This window comes from Pan troglodytes, chromosome 19 (genome assembly GCF_028858775.2).
Source record: "Pan troglodytes isolate AG18354 chromosome 19, NHGRI_mPanTro3-v2.0_pri, whole genome shotgun sequence".
Taxonomy (NCBI): domain Eukaryota; kingdom Metazoa; phylum Chordata; class Mammalia; order Primates; family Hominidae; genus Pan; species Pan troglodytes.
In genome coordinates, this window is record NC_072417.2 from 15,345,364 (window position 1) to 15,364,094 (window position 18,731).

An 18,731-nucleotide genomic window follows, 5' to 3' on the forward strand; every position below is an offset into this window, starting at 1 on the left:
GCCTCAGCCTCCCATAGTGCTGGGATTACAGGCGTGAGCCACTGCACCCGGCTTTTTTTTTTTTTTTTGAGATGTTGTCTTGCTCTGTCACCCAGGCTGGAGTGCAGTGGCACGTTCTCGGCTCACTGCAACCTCTGCCTCCCGGGTTCAAGCGATTCTTCTGCATCGGCATCCCGAATAGCTGGGATTACAGGCGCCTGCCACCATGCCCGGCTAATTTTTGTATTTTTAGTAGAGACATGGTTTCACCATGTTGTCCAGGCTGGTCTCAAACTCCTGACCTCAGGTGATCCACTCGTCTCGGCCTCCCCAAAAGTGCTGGGATTACAGGCGCGAGCCACCGTGCCCGGCCAATTTTTTGTATTTTTAATAGAGACAGAGTTTCACCATGTCTGCCAGGCTTGGCCGGTTGTGGTGGTTCACGCCTGTAATCCCTGCACTTTGGGAGGCCAATGCAGGTGGATCACCTGAGATCAGGAGTTCGAGACCAGCCTGGCCAACATGATGAAACCCCGTCTCAACTGAAAATACAAAAAATTAGCTGGGCGTGGTGGCGTGCACCTGTAATCCCAGCTACTCAGGAGGCTGAGATAGGAGAATTGCTTGAACCCGGGAGGCGGAGGTTGCAGTGAGCCAAGATTGTGCCACTGCACTCCAGCCTGGGCAACGAGAACAAAACTCTGTCTCCACCAAGGTGACATTTTCCACCCTGTGTCCTGTTCCCCAATAAAAACAAATTCACAAATTCACAAAAAAAACTAAACTAAACTAAAACTGTCTCAAAAAAAAAAAAAAAAAACCCACCATGTTGGCCAGGCTGGCCTCCAACTCCTGTCCTCAAGGGATCCTGTAATCTCCCCATTTTGGGAGGCCAAGGCGGGCAGATCACTTGAGGCCAGGGGTTTGAGACCAGATTGGGCGACATGGCAAAGCCCCATCTCTACAAAACATATAAAAATTAGCCAGGCGTAGTGGCATGCACTGCCTGTAGTCCTGGCTACTTGGGAGGCTGAGGCTGGAGGATAGCTTGAGCCCAGAAGCTTGAGGTTGCAGTGAGCAGAGATCATACCATTGTACTCCAGCCTGGGTGACAGAGCGAGACTTTGTCTTTAAAAAAAAAAATAGAGGCTGGGCACAGTGGCTGACGCCTGTAATCCCAGCACTTTGGGAGGCCGAGGCGGGCGGATCACGAGGTCATGAGATCGAGACCATCCTGGCTAACATGGTGAAACCCCGTCTCCACTAAAAATACAAAAAATTAGCCGGGCGAGGTGGCGGGCGCCTGTAGTCCCAGCTACTCGGGAGGCTGAGGCAGGAGAATGGCGTGAACCCGGAAAGCGGAGCTTGCAGTGAGCTAAGATCGCGCCACTGCACTCCAGCCTGGGCGACAGAGTGAGACTCTGTCTCAAAAAAAAAGAAATAGAATTGACTTGAAGGAGTCAGGCCGGAAGGCCAAATAGGAGATGAATGGGGATAGCGGCTTGAATAAGGGCAGTGGCAAGGAAAATGGGCTAGGGGTTAGGGAAGGGGGCCGACTGGCTGTGCACCCAAATGCTAAAAAGGGTCCAGAAAGGAATGTGTTCAGCTATTTTTCAAGGACTTCTAAATTAAACTCTCTTAAATGATGTTTATATTAAGGCTGGTGGTGGAGTCTTTCAGAGACAGTGTTGGTGCTAGAAGAGCTCTTGAGGATCATACAGCCTCCCCCCTCAATTTCACAGTGAAAGAAAACCTCAGAGAAGCAAAGCAACTTGCTCAAGGTCACACAGCATTTCAGTGGTAGAACATGACTCTTGGTTCTTAGATAGCATTACCCAGCCTCCACTGAGGCTAATGGCTGTAGGCGCTATGCCAACATGACTAGATCTAAGGTGACCCAAGCAATATTTTAAGGGACTGAACGCAGATTCCCTCTCTTCCCCTTCGCCACCCCTTCCTCCACGCGCGACTCCAGTGATCAATGAATAATTGTGGAAACAGTTCCCTTGTGCAGAACACTTTGTTAAAAGAGGTGCAGAGATACACGTCTGCGGTAGGATTCCTTATCCTGAGATCTGAGAGCACCTCGATGCTTCCCCAACCTGCTAGGTGAGGGTGGAAAGGGCATTCCTGAGGCAGCCGGTGCCCCTCCTCTGCCCCCCAACTCCCACGTGGTTTCTCCAGCCAAGTTCTCACGGAGTGGCCCCTCCCTCAGCGGCTCCACTGTTGCCATAGCAATTGGGTGGGTGGACAGCCCGTCCTATCTAGAGGCCACCCAGCCCTCGCGTGGGGAGTTACCATAACAACCCCCTAGTAATAGAGGGGGTTGGGTACCGCCCCCTTCCCCCGCAAATGGAAAGGTGGGTGGCTTGATTGGCAGCTGGGCACACGAAAGAAGGAGGGAAAGGGAAGGAAAGGCGTCAAAGGAGATCTGAGAAGGAAATAAGGGAGAGAAAGGGCAAAAAAAAAATAGGGAAAGAAAAGGAAACGCGTGTGCGCACGCGCACCAGCTGGTGGGCGCGCTCCGCGGCCGCCTCGGCCGCCGCCCACTTCTTTCACGCCAGGCTCGCGCGGTCGCTCCGTCCTCGCGCGCGCCTTTCGCCTGCTCGCCTGCGCCTGCGCGCAGGTGTCGGCGCCTAGGGGGAGGGGGCCCCGGCGCGCTCGCGTCACGCTCCCGCTTCCACCCTCCCAGTGCGCGGTCGCTCCGCGCCTGCGCAGGAGAGGCGGTAGGCTCGGGTGGCTGGCTCCGGGGAGATAGCGCCTGTCAGTCGGTGGGTCGGTCCTCGCGCCGGCCCTCCCCCTCCCCGGTCTCCGGGGGAGGCGCGGTGGAGTCCGCCCCCGGGGTTCTCCGATGGGGGAGAAGCGGCGACGGCGGCAGTGGAGTAACCGAGCCGGAGCGTGAGCGGCCCCGGTGCCCCGTTCCCCACGGAGGCCATGGGCGACCCAGCCCCCGCCCGCAGCCTGGACGACATCGACCTGTCCGCCCTGCGGGTGAGCGCGCCGTCCCCCAGCCTCGCCCTGGTTCCTGTCCCCGCCGCAGGGGAGGGAGCGGGGTGGCTGCACGCCTCACGTGCTCCCGGGCGCCCCCTCCACCAGCCTGGGTCCCCTTGGCGACCCGTGCCCCTTTCCCGGACTCCCGCCGCGGCTGGGCCCCCGCCCTCTGCTCCCTTCTCTCTTCACTGGCTGCAGATGCTGGGAGCCAGTTCGGTCCCCACCCTGTGGTGCCCCGCCCCCACACTTCCGTGCCACCCTACCTTTACTCTGGGGTTCGGGACCCACTGGTTCGCCTAAACTTAGCCTCCCCCATCACCTGGAGAACCTTTATTGTGGCTCCTTACCTCCTTTCGGCCCTTTTCCACCTTTGCCCTTACTTCTATCTTCTTCCTTCCCCTCCTCTTCCTCAGCTCCTGGAATTTTGACTTTGCAACTGTCTCGACAGCCTCTCTCTCATCCCTCTTTCTCTGCCTCGCCCACCCTTGAATTGCATCCTTTCCCTGGTCGGAATTTCAGCTACCCCACCCCTCGTACCGTCACCCTCAATCCCACGTTCAGTTTTCCCTATCCCTTCTCTCCTGTTTCAAGTGCAGCAGTTCAGAACCAGGCATTTCCGGTCTCAGGGTCCCTGAATATTACATGACCAACTCTGCAGCAGCGTGGGGCTGGGAGCCCTCGGGGAGGAGGGGAGGCATTTCTTCTCTTTGGAAACTGTAGCACGGGCTGGGAAGAGGATGTTTACACACACACACGCGCACACACGACACATGCTACATGTGGTCAGGCTGAAGGTTTGGAAAGGCAGTGGGTGTTTATGTTAGCTAAAGGCTGGAAGCAATGGAGACCTCTCAAGGTAGGGGCTAATAAGGAAAGGGGTTGAGAGGAAGCAAATGCTGCAGGAATTTCTTGGAAATACCCGTTCATTGTCCCTTGTGGGGCACTTACACACTCTGGTGGAAGAGCTTTCTGTAGCATTTATGTTTTTCTTCGGCAGGGAGCTTTGGCTTAAGGGGCAACTTAGTGATTTCAAGGTGAACACTCCAGACTATCAGCCAGGTGGTGTTTTGATCCTGTGCCCTTCCAGCGCTCTCACCAGGCCAAGGTGTGGGGAGAGCAGGACTTCCCATCTCTAGGTTCGCTTCTGTGGAGGCCCCTGCTCAGACTGTCTTCTGGCTTTTGAGTCAGCCAGGGAACATGGCCAGTAGTGGGAAAAGGCGGTCAGCCACACAGGTGCCCCGGATATGGCTGGAGGGGAGAGGGGAATTGAAGAGAGCAGAGTCATGTTGTTAATTGGGTTTCTCTAGGTGACACAGTTTTTTTTCTTCCCATTTTCAGGTCATAATTTGTTTGGTGCAATGTTGGGCTATGAGACCTGACTTGCTGGAGATAACGTGATACATTTCTGGGGAGAGGGACTGAACGCTGAATTTCTCCGTGTGCGCAGGCACATGTGTGTGTGTGTTGATGAGGAGAGGGTCTGAAGGCTTTAGGAGGGAGATTCTTAAGGTCAGCTTGGCCAGGGTTTAAACTGGGATGCCCAAGTCAGTTGGGATATAAGATGGAAATCCAGATTCTGAGTAAAAGTCCCTTAATGTGCTCCATTCTGGGATGAACTTCCACCTTTCCTTCCTACCTTGGTTATTGATTAACTGGCTACAGGTTCCTGTGGCTGGGGTGACTAAAATACAATAAAAAATGGGTGGGTCGGGCCGGGCGAGGTGCTCACACCTGTAATCCCAGGACTTTGGGAGGCCGAGGTGGGGCGTCACCTGAGGTCAGGAGTTCGGGACCAGCCTGGCCAACACTGTGAAACCCCATCCTTACTAAAAATACAAAAATTAGCCACACGTGGTGGCACACACCTGTGATCCCAGCTACTCAGGAGGCTGAGGCAGGAGAACTGCTTGAACCAGGGAGGTGGAGGTTGCAGTGAGCCAAGATTGCACCACTGCACTCCAGCTTGGGCGACAAAGCGAGACCTTGTCTTAAAAAAAACAAAACAAAACAAAAAAACGGGGCGGGTCCAAACCACAACCTTTGCTTTGAACCTTGTGGGACTCTGCTTGGGTTTCTCTTTTAGCCTCTTTTGGTAGTTTGGCCTGGACCCTCAACCTGGGATTTCCAGCAATTCCACAAATACCCTCTGACCTTAGATGTGGTATTTCCCTTCTGGACTTCTCGGCTTGAAGCAATGTTAGCGTTCCTCAGTTGCCTCCAGCCTTACTCTCCTCTCCCCTCAGGAGACCTGGTGACCTGCTCCCAGTGCTTCTGTCTGGCCTGCCTTATGCTGCTTAAGAAAGCATTCTGCTTCCCCCTTTCCACCCTAAAATGCAAGGGCTTGAGGGAGGGCTGTACCTCCTTTGACATGGGGCTAGCCAGGGCCTACCTTCTCCCTGCTGCAGACCTTTTCTCAGTGCCTGTACCCCTGACTCCACCTCAGAGAGCTGTGGCACTGTCAAGCAGCTAGTGTGGTCATCTCTTGTGCTATTCCTGTCTGTTTTCCAGTGAGAAATGGTGTCTCCCTTTACTACACCATCTTGTGTTGGGGGCTGGGGAGAGGGATGGGAGAGGAACATATTCAGTATTTATTTGCTGGCCTTAGGGAGCCCAAGGTGTATTTCTCCTCTTGTTTCAAGATAAGGCTTGGTTTTCAGCTGGTGATGAGAGTAATCGTCTGATATTAGGGAAGATTGAATTGCGTTAATCTCTTAGCCATGTGTGGGGAGGCCAGATGGACCTGCTACTTTGTAGCCACAGCCACACTTGACCTCTTTGAGGTTCCTTTTCTCCACCAGCCTGGCTGCAGCGTGGTGAGGAAAAGCATGTGGTTTGAAGTTGCAGCCCTGAGTTCAAGTCCTAGCTTCTTCCCTTACAATGTAACCCTGGCCCTGCTCCCCTTACTGCAGATTCTGCCAAGAGCCTTACCCTCTCTAAGCTTCATTCAGTCCTGTATCGTGGGCATGGTAATAGTACTGAATGCAGAGTTGCTGAGGATTAAATGCACGTTAAGTACATAGTACAGTTCCCAGCACACAGTGATCATATATATGATAGCCCTTTTTGCAGTTATTTTTATCAAATGGCAATCAGAGAAGCCTTCCAGGACAACTTTATCTAAAATAGCACTCCCTCCTCTGCTTTATTTTTATACAAAATTTTATATAGCATTCCCTTAGTCTGCTTTATCCTTCCTCATAGTATTTATCACCAGCTGACATATATATTCCTGTCAGCCCCACTAAAATGTCAGTTCAGTGGCCGGGTGTGGTAGCTCATGACTGTAATCCCAGCACTTTGGGAGGCTGAGGCAGATGGATCACCTGAGAGGTCAGAAGTTCGAGAACAGCCTGGCCAACATGGTAAAACCCCATCTCTACTGAAAAAAAAATACAAAAAAATTAGCCAGGCATGGTGGCGCACACCTGTAATCCCAGTTACTCGGGAGGCTGAGGCAGGAGAATCGCTTGAACCTTGGAGGTGGAGGCTGCAGTGAGCCAAGATTGCACCACTGCACTCCAGCTTGGGCGACAAAGCCAGACTCTGTTTCAAACAACAACAACAACTACAACAAACAGTTCGGTGAAAGCTAAGATTTTGGCTGTTTTGTTCATTTTTGTATCCCCAGTGCCTGTAAGCATGTTTTGCACATAATGGGGGCTCAAACGTTTGTTGCAGAAGTGCCTCTTACAACACGTGAAAGCGCAGTGCAGTGCTTGCTTAGAGAAAGTATTCAATAAACCCCAGGCTTCTTAGGCTTCATTTTGCCCCTCTTTTATTTATGCACAATTAAGAATATATTTTTTCTGGGATGTTTTTAGAATCAGACCTTGTCTGGGGTAAACAGTTCTGGAAGCCTCCAGCTGAGCGATGCCCTTGAAGTAAAGTTAGGATCATCCAAGAGAAAATGTGGGCCTCTGTGTCTAAGCTTGGTTATATTCCAGGAGAACCTTCTGACTTGGAACTCTTGGCTTCTCACAAAGGATAAATATCAGCGGAAGTGGATGGGACAAGGAGGGGGCAGGCCCCGGCCTGACCTCTTTCCTTTTGCATTGCTCCTTTTGGTTGACCCACTTCGTAAATCAAACAGCTTCTTTTTACCGTCCAGCTCGAAGTTTGACTGCAGTGTCCTTGAAACTGTGGAGCTATGCTTAGCGTCGCTGGATTGAAATCATAGCATGGAGCACATTCAAGAAGGACTTGTTGCTCGGTGGTAGCTGCTGACAGAGATGTTCTTTTTCAAATGATTTTGTGTTGTTGTGTCTGTTCTTTGGATAAGTGTCTTCGCCTTCCTCCTCTCTTCATGCGGCTGTGGAGCCAGCACCACTCGGAAAGCTGGCAGTTCTGGGCATGTATTTCTAGGCTGCTGAGCAACGTGGGACTGCCTCTGTGTTCTGATGTGCTAGCTGTCCAAATGTTGATGACAGATGCCTTAGGCAGGAGAATGGGAAGAGTGACCTCCTGCTGCAGAAGTAAGGACATTCAATAGTGACTTTTTTTCCCTGGAAAATTGCAAAAGGGGAATGGGGCTGTTTGGAGAGCTCGAGGCATTTAGAGTGAAGTGAAATGCTGCTTTGGCAAAATGACCAATGGAAGATTACTGAGAACTTGGCTGAAACTAGGTGATCAGTCATTCCCCAAACAGAGGGAGAGACATCCCCACCCTTTATGCTATGGGATAGGACAGTTTGCCATAGTCCTTAGGGATATACACAGCGGGGAGGTTTTGACAGTTAAGATAACAGTAAGGTCAGCAAGAGAGCCAGCTGGCCCACCCCCTCACTCTTGCCCCAGGAGCTCAATTAAAACTGTGCTGGGTAGAATCCTGACTTCACATCTGGCCTCCATTCCTTTCCGCATTGAACTGTGTGCCTAAGACAGGGTAACACACACAACTTGCACATGTAAACCATCTTTGTTTGTCATTTAGGGGACATGATGGCAGGAAGTGTGCAGCCGCTTTTGATAAGCTTGTATTCTGGTGGAGGTCTGTAGATAAGGCATGCAGTAACCTCTCAACCCAGAAACATAAAGCAATTCTGGACTGGAGAACATCTCCAGAAGCCTGTGAGAGTCTGCTTGTCTAATATTTCTGTCTCCAGACAAAGTTGAATCAGAGAAAGTTATCAATAATCCCCTGTCCTGCACCAGTCAGTTGCCAAGCATTGGCAGTCTACTGTATTGAGAATCAGGTTCCAGATTCTATGGAAAGGATGTAATATAGTACTCAGTCCTCTACTAAGCTATTTAACCAGATCTCTGGGGACATCCACCCAAGCAAAGCAATGCCTTTCCAAGCCTAGACTCTTTTTTTTTTTTTTTTTTTTTGAGACGCAGTCTCGCACTGTCGCCCAGGCTGGAGTGCAGTGGCGCGATCTTGGCTCACTGCAAGCTCCACCTCCCAGGTTCACGCCATTCTCCTGCTTCAGCCTCCCGAGTAGCTGGGACTATAGGCGCCCGCCACAATGCCTGGCTAATTTTTTATATTTTTAGTAGAGACGGGGTTTCACCGTGTTAGCCAGGATGGTCTTGATCTCCTGACCTTGTAATCTGCCCGCCTCAGCCTCCCAAAGTGCTGGGATTACAGGCGCGAGCCACCGTGCCCAGCCTAGACTCTTTTTCTTAACTGTTACTGTTTTCCTCAATATCCTGCAACCTTCAAGGTTGGGACATTTTTGTTAAACCTGATTTCCATGAATTACACTCATTTTCTGTGGTCAGTGGGCAGTCATCTTGAAACCTGGTCTTCAGCCCCACTCCCTTCGACACCTACTTTTTACTACTATCTGTCTCAGTCTTCTCTTTCCTGGATTGAAGACAGAACAAAAGTGATCAGGTTAATAAGTCAACTCTCAAAGCATTTCTTGAATTCACACAGAGTATAGTAAGATACAAAAACGTGACTTGGTAGAAGACTTGGATCCTGTCCACAGCTCACGGCCATTTGCTCTCTCCAGTTCTTTTGCCATTCTCCTCCGAACCAACCAGTCCTTGACTTGAGACTGGGCTTCTCTTATCTATAGGAAGCTCTTCTAGGGGGTAATGGAAAAAGGGTTTTGAGGCTCTTTGTTCTTACTAAGGGCGGGAATAGTAAAGGGGGGAGAGAAAAGAGGGATGGAATTGTAGTGACCCAAGAGAGCCCCTGGAGATTTTGTCCAGTGGCTAGACAGCCTGAGGTTGTACGTGCTATGTGTGGGTAGGATTTTGTGTTCTGTTTGAGGAAAGATCTAGAACTAGGCACAAGGGACACAGTGGTGATACAGTCTAGTAGTAGGGAGAGACATTAATCAAGTATTTATTAATGTGTGTGTGTGTGTGTGTGTGTGTGTGTGATTGCAAGCCATGATAAGGACTGTAGTGAAAACTTTAACATGCCGTGGGCACATATAACAAGAGTCGTTTTGAGCATATGTTCTCAGGATCTCCTGAGGGCTGTGTCATGGAAAAAAATTGCTTTTACGAGACAAAACTTTTATAAGACAAAAATATCTAGTTGATTGAGAGAGACGTAAATCATGTCAGAAAGCTAAACTGGCATTGCTGCAGAAAGATGAGATAGAGTTGAACCAGCAGGTAGAGTTTGGTGATGGCGAGAATTGGGAGACTCTGGAATGGGGCCATTCTTATAGTGAAGCATTTGGTCAACAATTGAGGGCAAGAAGCCTGAGGATGGGGTGGAAACTCCAGGCTTAATTCCAAAAGGATTTCTTCTGAATCTTCCTGTGGGAGGGGAAAAAATGGTTTATTTGTTTGTCTCAAAATTAAGAGCATGTATATGGAAAGAGCTTATGACTCATATAATCCTCATTTTTACTTACTGGGGGAGGGACTCTGGGTCCTGGGTCTGTAGACTTAGATGTGGCTCCTCAGAATGGGGTGTATGAGAGAGGAGGGTGTATCCCTAGATGTTATTAGCCTAAGGGGTGCCTGGGGTTTGGAAGGTAGGTAAGTCTCACGGAAATAAGAACAAGTAGGCCCAGCCCTCAGCTTAGCTGCATGGTCTGTGGGAAGTGGGATTCTTTCTAACATTGGATAGATAGTGTATATAAATAGACAAGACTCTCCATTTACATTGTATACAAGTAAAGGATGAGTGGGGTGTGGAGGGGGAGTGTTACTGATTTTGCGTGTTTGAAAGGAAACAGGGTTGGGGAAGCCACAAGTCTTGGGCTTCCTGGAGGAGCCAGGCTCTGGGACCAGCTTGAATGTCGGGAGGATGGCAGCGTGGAAGACGATGAGGTGGGCTGTGAGGAGAGTTTGGTGGCACGGCCTGTGGGAGGAGCCTGGGTGGCTGGAGAGAGATGAATGGAGGAAATGGGGACGAGCTGCCTAAGAAACGTGGTGATAGTTGGCGAGGGAGGAGACAGGAAGACCTTTGACAGAGGAGATAGCTGGGACCTCAGGTTCATCCACAGCAGGTAAATTCCAGGGCCACAGGGGACAGGCGATGTGGGGAGTGTCTGTGGTCACAACTGGGAGCCCCAGCACTTAGAGCCTGTGACTCAGTATGTACACGTAGCACCAAATGCTTTTTGGTTCTGTCTTGGGCATCTCCGCATTGGCACTTCCGCCAGTGGTTTCTTCCATTGCCTTTGGGATGAGCAGGCCTCCTGAAAGCAGGCCTGATATTCTCTGGTCTTCTGACAAAGAATGGGAAATTTCTCACACCGTCTTGTTCCAGGAACCACCTGGGGATGGGATTTGAAGGGCTTAGGTTGCCGAATTGCTCCTAGAACCACAGGCGCTTAGAGGAGTTTTCTATGAACAGCGGTCCTGGCAGGGACAGACTGAGGATCGGTAGGGCTGAATGAAGACAATCCCACCTCCTTCAAGAGCCACCTCAACTTATGTTTTTTTCCCACAAAGCCCCCCCCGATTTTGCCAGCCTTTACTGATCACATCATCCACTTTCTCACAGACCTTACAATTTAGCATTGGCTTATATATTGCCTTATATTGAATAATGTTTTATGGTCTTGTTTTTCCTACCACTTCCTTATGTGTAGGGACCGTGATCCATATTTCCTCTTGATCCCTGTAAAGATGCTGAGCACACAGTAGGGGTTCAGAAATTACTTGGTAAGAGACATGGATCTAAGTATGTCTGTGACTGGACCTTTCCTACTAGATTCAATCCACAGTTAGTACAGGGTGCCCAGTATATGCTGGGCACGGTGGGATACAAAGCAGTACAGGTGCTGACTCTGGTTCTCAGCCAGGGCACCGCTGGCCTCCAGGGGGTGTTCGGAAATGCTGAGGAGGGAGGATTAACTGTCTTGGGAGCACCGGGCACGGTGGCTCACGCCTGTAATCCCAGCACTTTGGGAGGCCGAGGCGGGCGGATCACGAGGTCAGGAGATCGAGACCATCCTGGCTAACACGGTGAAACCCCGTCTCTACTAAAAATACAAAAAAAATTAGCCGGACGCGGTGGCGGGCACCTGTAGTCCCAGCTACTTGGGAGGCTGAGGCAGGAGAATGGCGTGAACCCAGGAGGCGGAGCTTGTAGTGAGCCTAGATCGCGCCACTGCACTCCAGCCTGGGCGACAGAGCGAGACTCCGTCCAAAAAAACAAAAAAAACTGCCTTGGGAGCACTAACGGCATTTAGCACATGGGGATTGGGGATGTTAACCATCTGGCAGTGTCTGGGACAGTGCATCGAAGAACTGTTTGTCCACCCATATTGCCACTGGTACCTCTCATGAACTTGTTATGGACATGGGAGAGACCCGGGGAGGGACTGGACAGGTTTCTTCCATGAAGTAGGAAGTAGTTCCTAAGTCCCCTGTGTACTTCTTTCCAGGTAGAGAGAGGAATGTGGGCTCTAAATTACCCTTGCGCATGGCACATATCTAGCAGCTTTTGTCTGCTAGCATACCTCTGGAGGTAAAATAGGTAGGCTCCCAGCCAGACTGTAAGGAAGATTTTCATGTTCTCTTTTCACCACCCACCCACTCTTTCTTTCAAGGCACATTTTTAAGAAAGTGGCTGAAGCTTGCAATACCTAAGTATTTAGTTCTAAGTGACTCAGGAAAGAGTCTTCAAGAAAACAGTTGGACAGAGTGCCCCAAAGCCTAAGCAGCGTGAGGCAAAGATAGGCAGGTGCATGTGGCGTCTTAGAGAGGGGCCAGCACATCGTCTCTTCTCTGGGGTCTCTTCATCCTACACTTGTCTTTTTGAAGACAGAGGTGTGGTGGATGAATGTCATTACTTACATCTGGGGGAGTGACCAGAGACAGTAGAAGACACCTTGCCCTAGTGTATCCTTTCAGGGTGGACCAGTGGCTGGGAAGCAGCACAGCTGAGCGGGATGAGCTGGAGCTGTGCAGAGCTGCCTTCCACGGCTCGCTGTTTCCCAGTCCCAGTCAAGAGAGCAGAACTTGGTAGGCTCCTGGCCTTGGGTAGCTAAGGTTTGGAGGAGGTGGAGAGAGTCCGCCTAACCTTAACAAGGTCATTCCTCACAGTGGAAACTACCTGAGCTCCACGTGTCGAAGCAGGGTAGGGGGAACAGGCAGGATGTGGATCAGAAGTTGGTTTGGGCTGGGCGCAGTGGCTCATGCCTGTAATCCCAGCACTTTGGGAGGCTGAGGCAGGCAGATTACTTGAGGTCAGGAGTTCGAGACCAGCCTGGCCAACATAGTGAAACCCTGTCTCTACTAAAAATACAAAAAATTAGCCAGGCATGGTGGGAGGCACCTGTAATCCCAGCTACTGGGGAGGGTGAGGCAGGAGAATCGCTTGAACTCAGGAGGCGGAGGTTGCAGTGAGCCGAGATTGCGTCACTGCACTCCAGCCTGGGCGACAGAACGAGACTCCGTCACAAAAAACAAAGAAAAAGAAAAAGAAAAAAAAGGAAGTTGGTTGGTTCTAGTAAGTCCTTTTTCTGTCTGTCTTCTGTTTGGAACAAAGATTGCTGTGATAAAGTCATTTATATTATGATGCAGATTCATTTCAGAAGGGGGTGTTTGGGGTTGGACTAAGAACCGTAATGAACACTTACTGTGCAGTAGGTTCTTTCCTTCTGTAATCTCATTGTCCCTCACAAGAACCCTTTGAGGTGGACAATATTATCCTCATTTGCAAGATGAAGAAACCAAAGCTTACAGAAATTAACTTGGAAGTTAAGTAACTTGCCTGAGGTTGGACAGCCAGTAAGCAGCAGAGCCCACATTCAGACTCAAGTCTGACTCCAAAACCTGGGCTGCCATGCTGTTGGAGGGAGACCTGCTCCCACGTGGCGGTGGGTATTTGGGGGTGGGCACTGAGGGGAGGACAGGAGGGCAGTGTGTAGCTGGCACTCTAGACTACATGCAACTGGTATTGTTTTCTGCCTGTTTTTTGGTTTGTTTTTGCTTTTTTTGAGATGAACTCTTGCTCTGTTGCCCAGGCTGGAGTACAGTGGTGCGATCTAGGCTCACTGCAACCTCCACCTCCCAGGTTCAAGATCCTCCTGTCTCAGCCTCCCGAGTAGCTGGGATTACAGGTGCGCACCACCACACCTGGCTAATTTTTGTATTTTTAGTAGAGACAGGGTTTCACCATGTTGGTCAGGCTGGTCTCGAACTCTTGACCTCAGGTGATCCACCCACCTCGGCCTCCCAAAGTGCTGGGATTACAAATGTGAGCCACCGTGCCCGGCCTGCCTGTTTTAATTGTAAATGTGTGATATTTCTGTGACTTATGGTAAACAGGCTTTGTGGGCTTACTGAGGACTAAAACATTATCCATAACGTTTCTTGGTAAAGTTTTTGGAGACTTTTGGAATATGGCCTGTTTCATGGGCTGGAGACAGTCTGTGTGAGAGATAGTTACTGCCCTCCAGGAGCACTTGGCCTCTAGATCTGTGTCTTAATAGAGGACATCTTTTATTCGTATACCTGGGTCTTTTTGAGGTGGGGAGAGTGAGTGACCTCAGCCTGAGCTGAACAGGTGGTGGGTTGGCACTGGGGAGCTCTGTTGGGAATACAGAGCTCCACGGGGCTCGTACCCAGAACTAATAGAGATTTCTAAATGTAGGGCCGCTGGGTAGATCACTGTGTTGATGAAGAGGACATGCAGAAGACTTCAGAATATTTGGTCTGCAGGAAAGATAGTTGAATAATTCAAAAGAAAGCCTCTTCAGAGGGAGGAGAGGAAGGCTGTCTCATTTCCCCCCACCCTTTAAAAATGTGTTGTTGTTGTTTTTTAATGTGATTAAGTATATGTAAGACTTACCATTATAACCATTTTTCAGCGTACACTTCTGTGGCATTAAGTGCATTCACATTGTTGTGCAACTGTAACCACTATCCATCTCCAGAACTTCTTCATCCTCCCCAAATGAAGCTCTGTACCCATTAAACACTGACTCTCTGAACCCTCCACCTTCCAGCCCCTGGCAACCACCATGCTGCATCTCATCGTCTTTTGTGTGTGCAGAGTTGAGCAGAGGGTCTGACCAAGCAGATGTTTAATATTTGTTGAGTCCGCCTAGGTGCATGTCTCAGAAGTCCATGTATCATCAGCCAACCCAGAACACAACCCCCCTCCCAGCTCTAATGCAAGATGACAGGCTTCTGAAAGGGATTTTAAATGAAATGGCTGTCTGGAATCACAAGAGGATTGGGCAGCAGCAAGAGAAGTTAAGGGTTTCTGTTCCGTATTCAGTTCCTTTTGCCACCCCCCAGCCATGACTTGCGTTCTGGTTCTGCTATGCTCATGTTCGTCATCTTGCTTGTTTTCAGCCGCTTACTTCATCTCATCCTGGGGGTCTGATGGGTAGGTGCTAGAGGAAGTTGGAAATAAGGTCGTTTAGGGGATGAAGATCATAGAATGTAACAGCATTTCTGTATTAGTATGTGAGGGGTACATGTGTTAAAGGGCGGTCAACCCTCCTGGACCTCCAGGCCTCGACAGTTGAGAGCCAGCTCAGGCTCTGTATTCCTCTAGTGTTCATACTCCTGGACAGACCCAAAGCATGACCTGGAATTGAGTTGGATTTTTTTTTTTTTTTTTTGAGAGAGAGTCTTGCTCTGTCACCCAGGCTGGAGTGCGGTGGCACAGTCTTGGCTCAACTGCAGCCTCCACCCCTGGGTTCAAGCGATTCTCCTGCCTCAGCCTCCCAAGCATAATAGCTGGGACTACAGGCATGCATCACCACGCCCAGCTAATTTTTGTATTTTTAGTAGAGATGGAGGTTTTACTGTGGTGGCCAGGCTGGTCTCAAACTCCTGACCTCAAGTGATCCACCTGCCTCGGCCTCCCAAAGTGCTGGGATTGCAGGCGTGAGCCACCGCATGTGGCTGAGTTGGATATTTTAGAACACAGATGAATGCAATGGCCTCCCTGGCCTCCTCACTTTCCCTCATCCTTGCTATTTACAGTTTCTCATTGACCTTCATGGGGAAGGAGGAAAAAGGGAGGGAGTGACACACTTATTCTCCAGGTGGCCCAGGAAGAGAGGAGGGCAGGAGAGCCCCCTGTCTTAGAGGTCAAAATACAGGCCTCTAGCTGGTAGGCTGGGGTGGTATCTTAGGGTACACTGTTGTGGGCTGTGCCCTTACATTACCAGGCAGAAGCCTGCAGTGCAAAAGACCTCTGCGTTTCCTCACAATAGTGTCAGATTGCAAGGATCAAGGGAAGACTCAAGGACTCATGAGGTCTTTTTTCTCTGTCTCCTTGTACAACCTTAGAGGAAGCTGCATGTATTTGATGACACCTTCCAGGAACTGCCCAATATCGAATGGCCCTTCTCACCACAATTCCTCTTACTGCAGTCTAAAGCGTACTTTTTTCTTAGGCTGAGCCAGGTCTGAATGGCAGTCAGTTGTTTTCCTTGGACTGAGTCTCAGTCTACCCCACCCTAATGTTCAAAGTTTGAATGAAGGAATGTTCCAATTGATGACTCCTAGAGACACTAACATCCTTAGGTGTTATCCTACAGTCTGCCTGGATGTTGTTCCCATCACCATCGCCAATACAAGTAATAAGTGATTGAAGTGTTTGTGTTTAAAGCAGAGCCTCTATGGGCCATCTTATTATGACTTTTTTTGAGACAGGGTCGTGCTCTGTTGACCAGGCTGGAGTGCAGTGGCATGATCATAACTCGCTGTAGCCTTGAACTCCTGGCCTCAAGTGATCCTCCCACCTCTGCCCCCCAAAGTGCTAGGATGACAAGTGTGAGCCACAAGCTCGGCCCCATCTTACATTTCAGAAGGTGCCAGCAGTCGGCCAAGGCCTCAGAGCTAGTGAGAGCTGACTTCCCATACTCATGCCTCATGACTCTGCCGCATTGCCCAGTCCCCACCAGAAACAGAGATCTCTTGTGAGATTGGTCAGTGTGGAGTCCAAAGTGTAGTCTTTGCAGCTTAGTTGTGTTTCACAAGTTAACAATGAACATACCTGCTACTGCCCGGATCTCCTGTCCTGGCCTCATAACCTCCTCAGGTGGCCCAAATTGCCCATCTCTAAAGAGCTGTCAGTGGGAGGCCTGCTAACACAACGGGCTGTTTGACTTTGCCTTTGAGGCAATGTGATCCATGGAGTGAACATGGCATGAGGAGCCGGGTGACCTGGTTCTAGTTTTGGTTCCAGTTCATTCATTCATTCATTCATTCATTCAGATGGAGTCTCGCTCAGGCTGGAGTGCAGTGGCGCAGTCTCGGCTCACTGCATCCTCTGCCTCCTCGGTTCAATCAATTCTCCTGCCTCAGCCTCTAGCGTAGCTGAGATTACAGGCTCCTACCACCACGCCTGACTAGGTGAGCTGATGCTGGTTTGAATCCAAGTCTGTCTCCAAAGCCTATGCAGTTGCAGGGAGTGTTTCCCGAGGACTGTAGGATGATAGGATTCCCTAAGATCCCTTCAGGCCCAGGAGTCCTTATTTCTTCCTAAAAATTTTTGAGTGCCTACTATGAGACAGAGCCAGCCCCCTGTCATAGAGGTCAAAATATGCTTTATTTGTTCTCACACTGACTTAAACATATGAATATATTAAATGTGTAATTTACAGTGTTCTATATATAAGGAAAAGTGCATGTATGAGGTGGTGACTGTGTGTTAAGCTGGGAGGAGCTGACAGAAACGGGGGGTGCCAGTGGCCAGGGCGGGTGGTGTCTCAGAGCTGGTCTCGGAAACATCAGTTCCTACTGTGTAGAGAGATCTCAGGTTGGGCGCAGTGTTGGAGTGTGGGCATGGAGCCCAGCATCCATGGGAAGGACACAAAAAATAAAGGGAAGTTTCAGAAAAAGGTCTGGGCCCAGTACAGTGGCTCATGCTTGTACTCCCAGCACTTTGGGAGGCAGAGGTGGGTGGAGTGCTTGAGCTCAGTAGCTTCAGACCAGCCTGGGCAACATAGAGACCTCATCTCTGTTTAAAAGGAGAGAGAGGGGGGAGAGAGAGGAAGAAGGAGGGAGGGAGGACGGGAGGGACTCTGAAGGACTATTTGATTTGAAATATGACCTTCAGAATATGTACACTCCAGAGACGGTTTCCTGAGTCTGCTAGTGCTGAGGAGGAAGAGCAGTCAGAACCAAGTGGGGATTGACTTGTGAAGACAGGGAATTGTTCCTTAGGGACAGAGAGGGACCTGGAATGGGGGACCTTCCCCATCGCTCCCTGCAACTGCACAGACCTTGGAGACAGACTTGATTCAAACCCCAGTTCTGTCACTTACTACGTGTTCTTTGGCAAGTAACTCATACCCCTATGCCTCAGTGTTTGGGGGTATTTTTTGAGACGCAGTCTCACTCTATCGCCCAGGCTGGAGTGCAGTGGCGTGATCTCGGCTCACTGCAAACTCCGCTTGCCAGGTTCATGCCATTCTCCTGCCTCAGCCTCCCAAGTAGCTGGGACTACAGGCACCTGCCACCACACCTGGCTAATTTTCTGTATTTTTAGTAGAGACGGGGTTTCACCGTGTTAGCCAGGATGGTCTCGATCTCCTGACCTTGTGATCCGCCTGCCTCGGCCTCCCAAAGTGCTGGGATTACAGGCGTGAGCCACCGCGCCTGGCCTCATTTTTGTATTTTTTAGTAGAGATGGGGTTTTGCCATGTTGCCTAGGCTTGTCTTGAGCTCCTGACCTCAGGTGATCCGTCCGCCTCAGCCTCCCAAAGTGCTGGGATTACAGGCCTAAGCCACCGCGAACGTGGCCCCTGTGCCTCAGTTTTGTCCTTTGTAAAATGAAGGTAACAAGACTCACCTAATAGGGATGTTGAGAGGATTAAATAAAAGTGATGTAAAGTGCTTAGTCTGGTAAATGCTCATTAGACAGGTGGTAGCTGCCCGACATCTCTTATTGCACAAAGTTCCCAGAAAGCGTGTCTCCTGGGGTTCTTTAACATTCCTCTCCCCCTGACTTAGTATTTTGTTTAAGAAAGAGAAAACCACCCAGTCTATTGATTTTAAGGTAAATGGCTGAGAGTGAGTCAGTGAGCCCCAGGTGTAGACCTGGAATTCTGTGGGCTTGGCTCCCCTTTCCCAGTCCTAGAGCCTCCTACCATCTCCTGAAAGTCTTCCAGCGTCACTGCAAGGAAGAGTAACTTCAAAATCTTCTATCTGAACACGAAACTCCTGTTTGTCCTGACTCAGGAATTCCGGCAATCACTGGGCAGTCACTCTGGCCCTGCGTGCTGTTTTCTGTAAAAGCTCTGGACCCACCCAGAGAAAGCATTCAGCCTGAGGGGAAAACCTATGCCTCACCCTTGGGGACACACAGCTTTGTTGGGATGTGAGAGACAAGACATTCGCACAGAAATGTATAAAGAGCTTTATTGAAAGGC

The 18,731-nt window shown here is 50.1% G+C and overlaps 1 protein-coding gene across 39 annotated transcripts in view; it reads left to right on the plus strand.

Annotated features, from left to right (window-relative positions):
- Positions 1-2,511: 2,511 nt before the first annotated feature.
- Positions 2,512-18,731, plus strand: part of MINK1 (misshapen like kinase 1) — a 65,252-nt gene continuing 49,032 nt past the window's right edge. For 20 of the 39 annotated variants that reach the window (XM_016931286.4, XM_016931287.4, XM_016931289.4 and 17 more), the window contains exon 1: positions 2,670-2,970. In XM_016931286.4, the coding sequence (XP_016786775.1) occupies positions 2,914-2,970 (57 nt within the window). In that variant the 5' untranslated portion in view covers positions 2,670-2,913. Of the gene's footprint in view, positions 2,971-18,731 lie in introns of all 39 variants that reach the window. The other 19 variants (XM_016931290.4, XM_016931300.4, XM_054671083.2 and 16 more) reach the window with 7 other exon arrangements.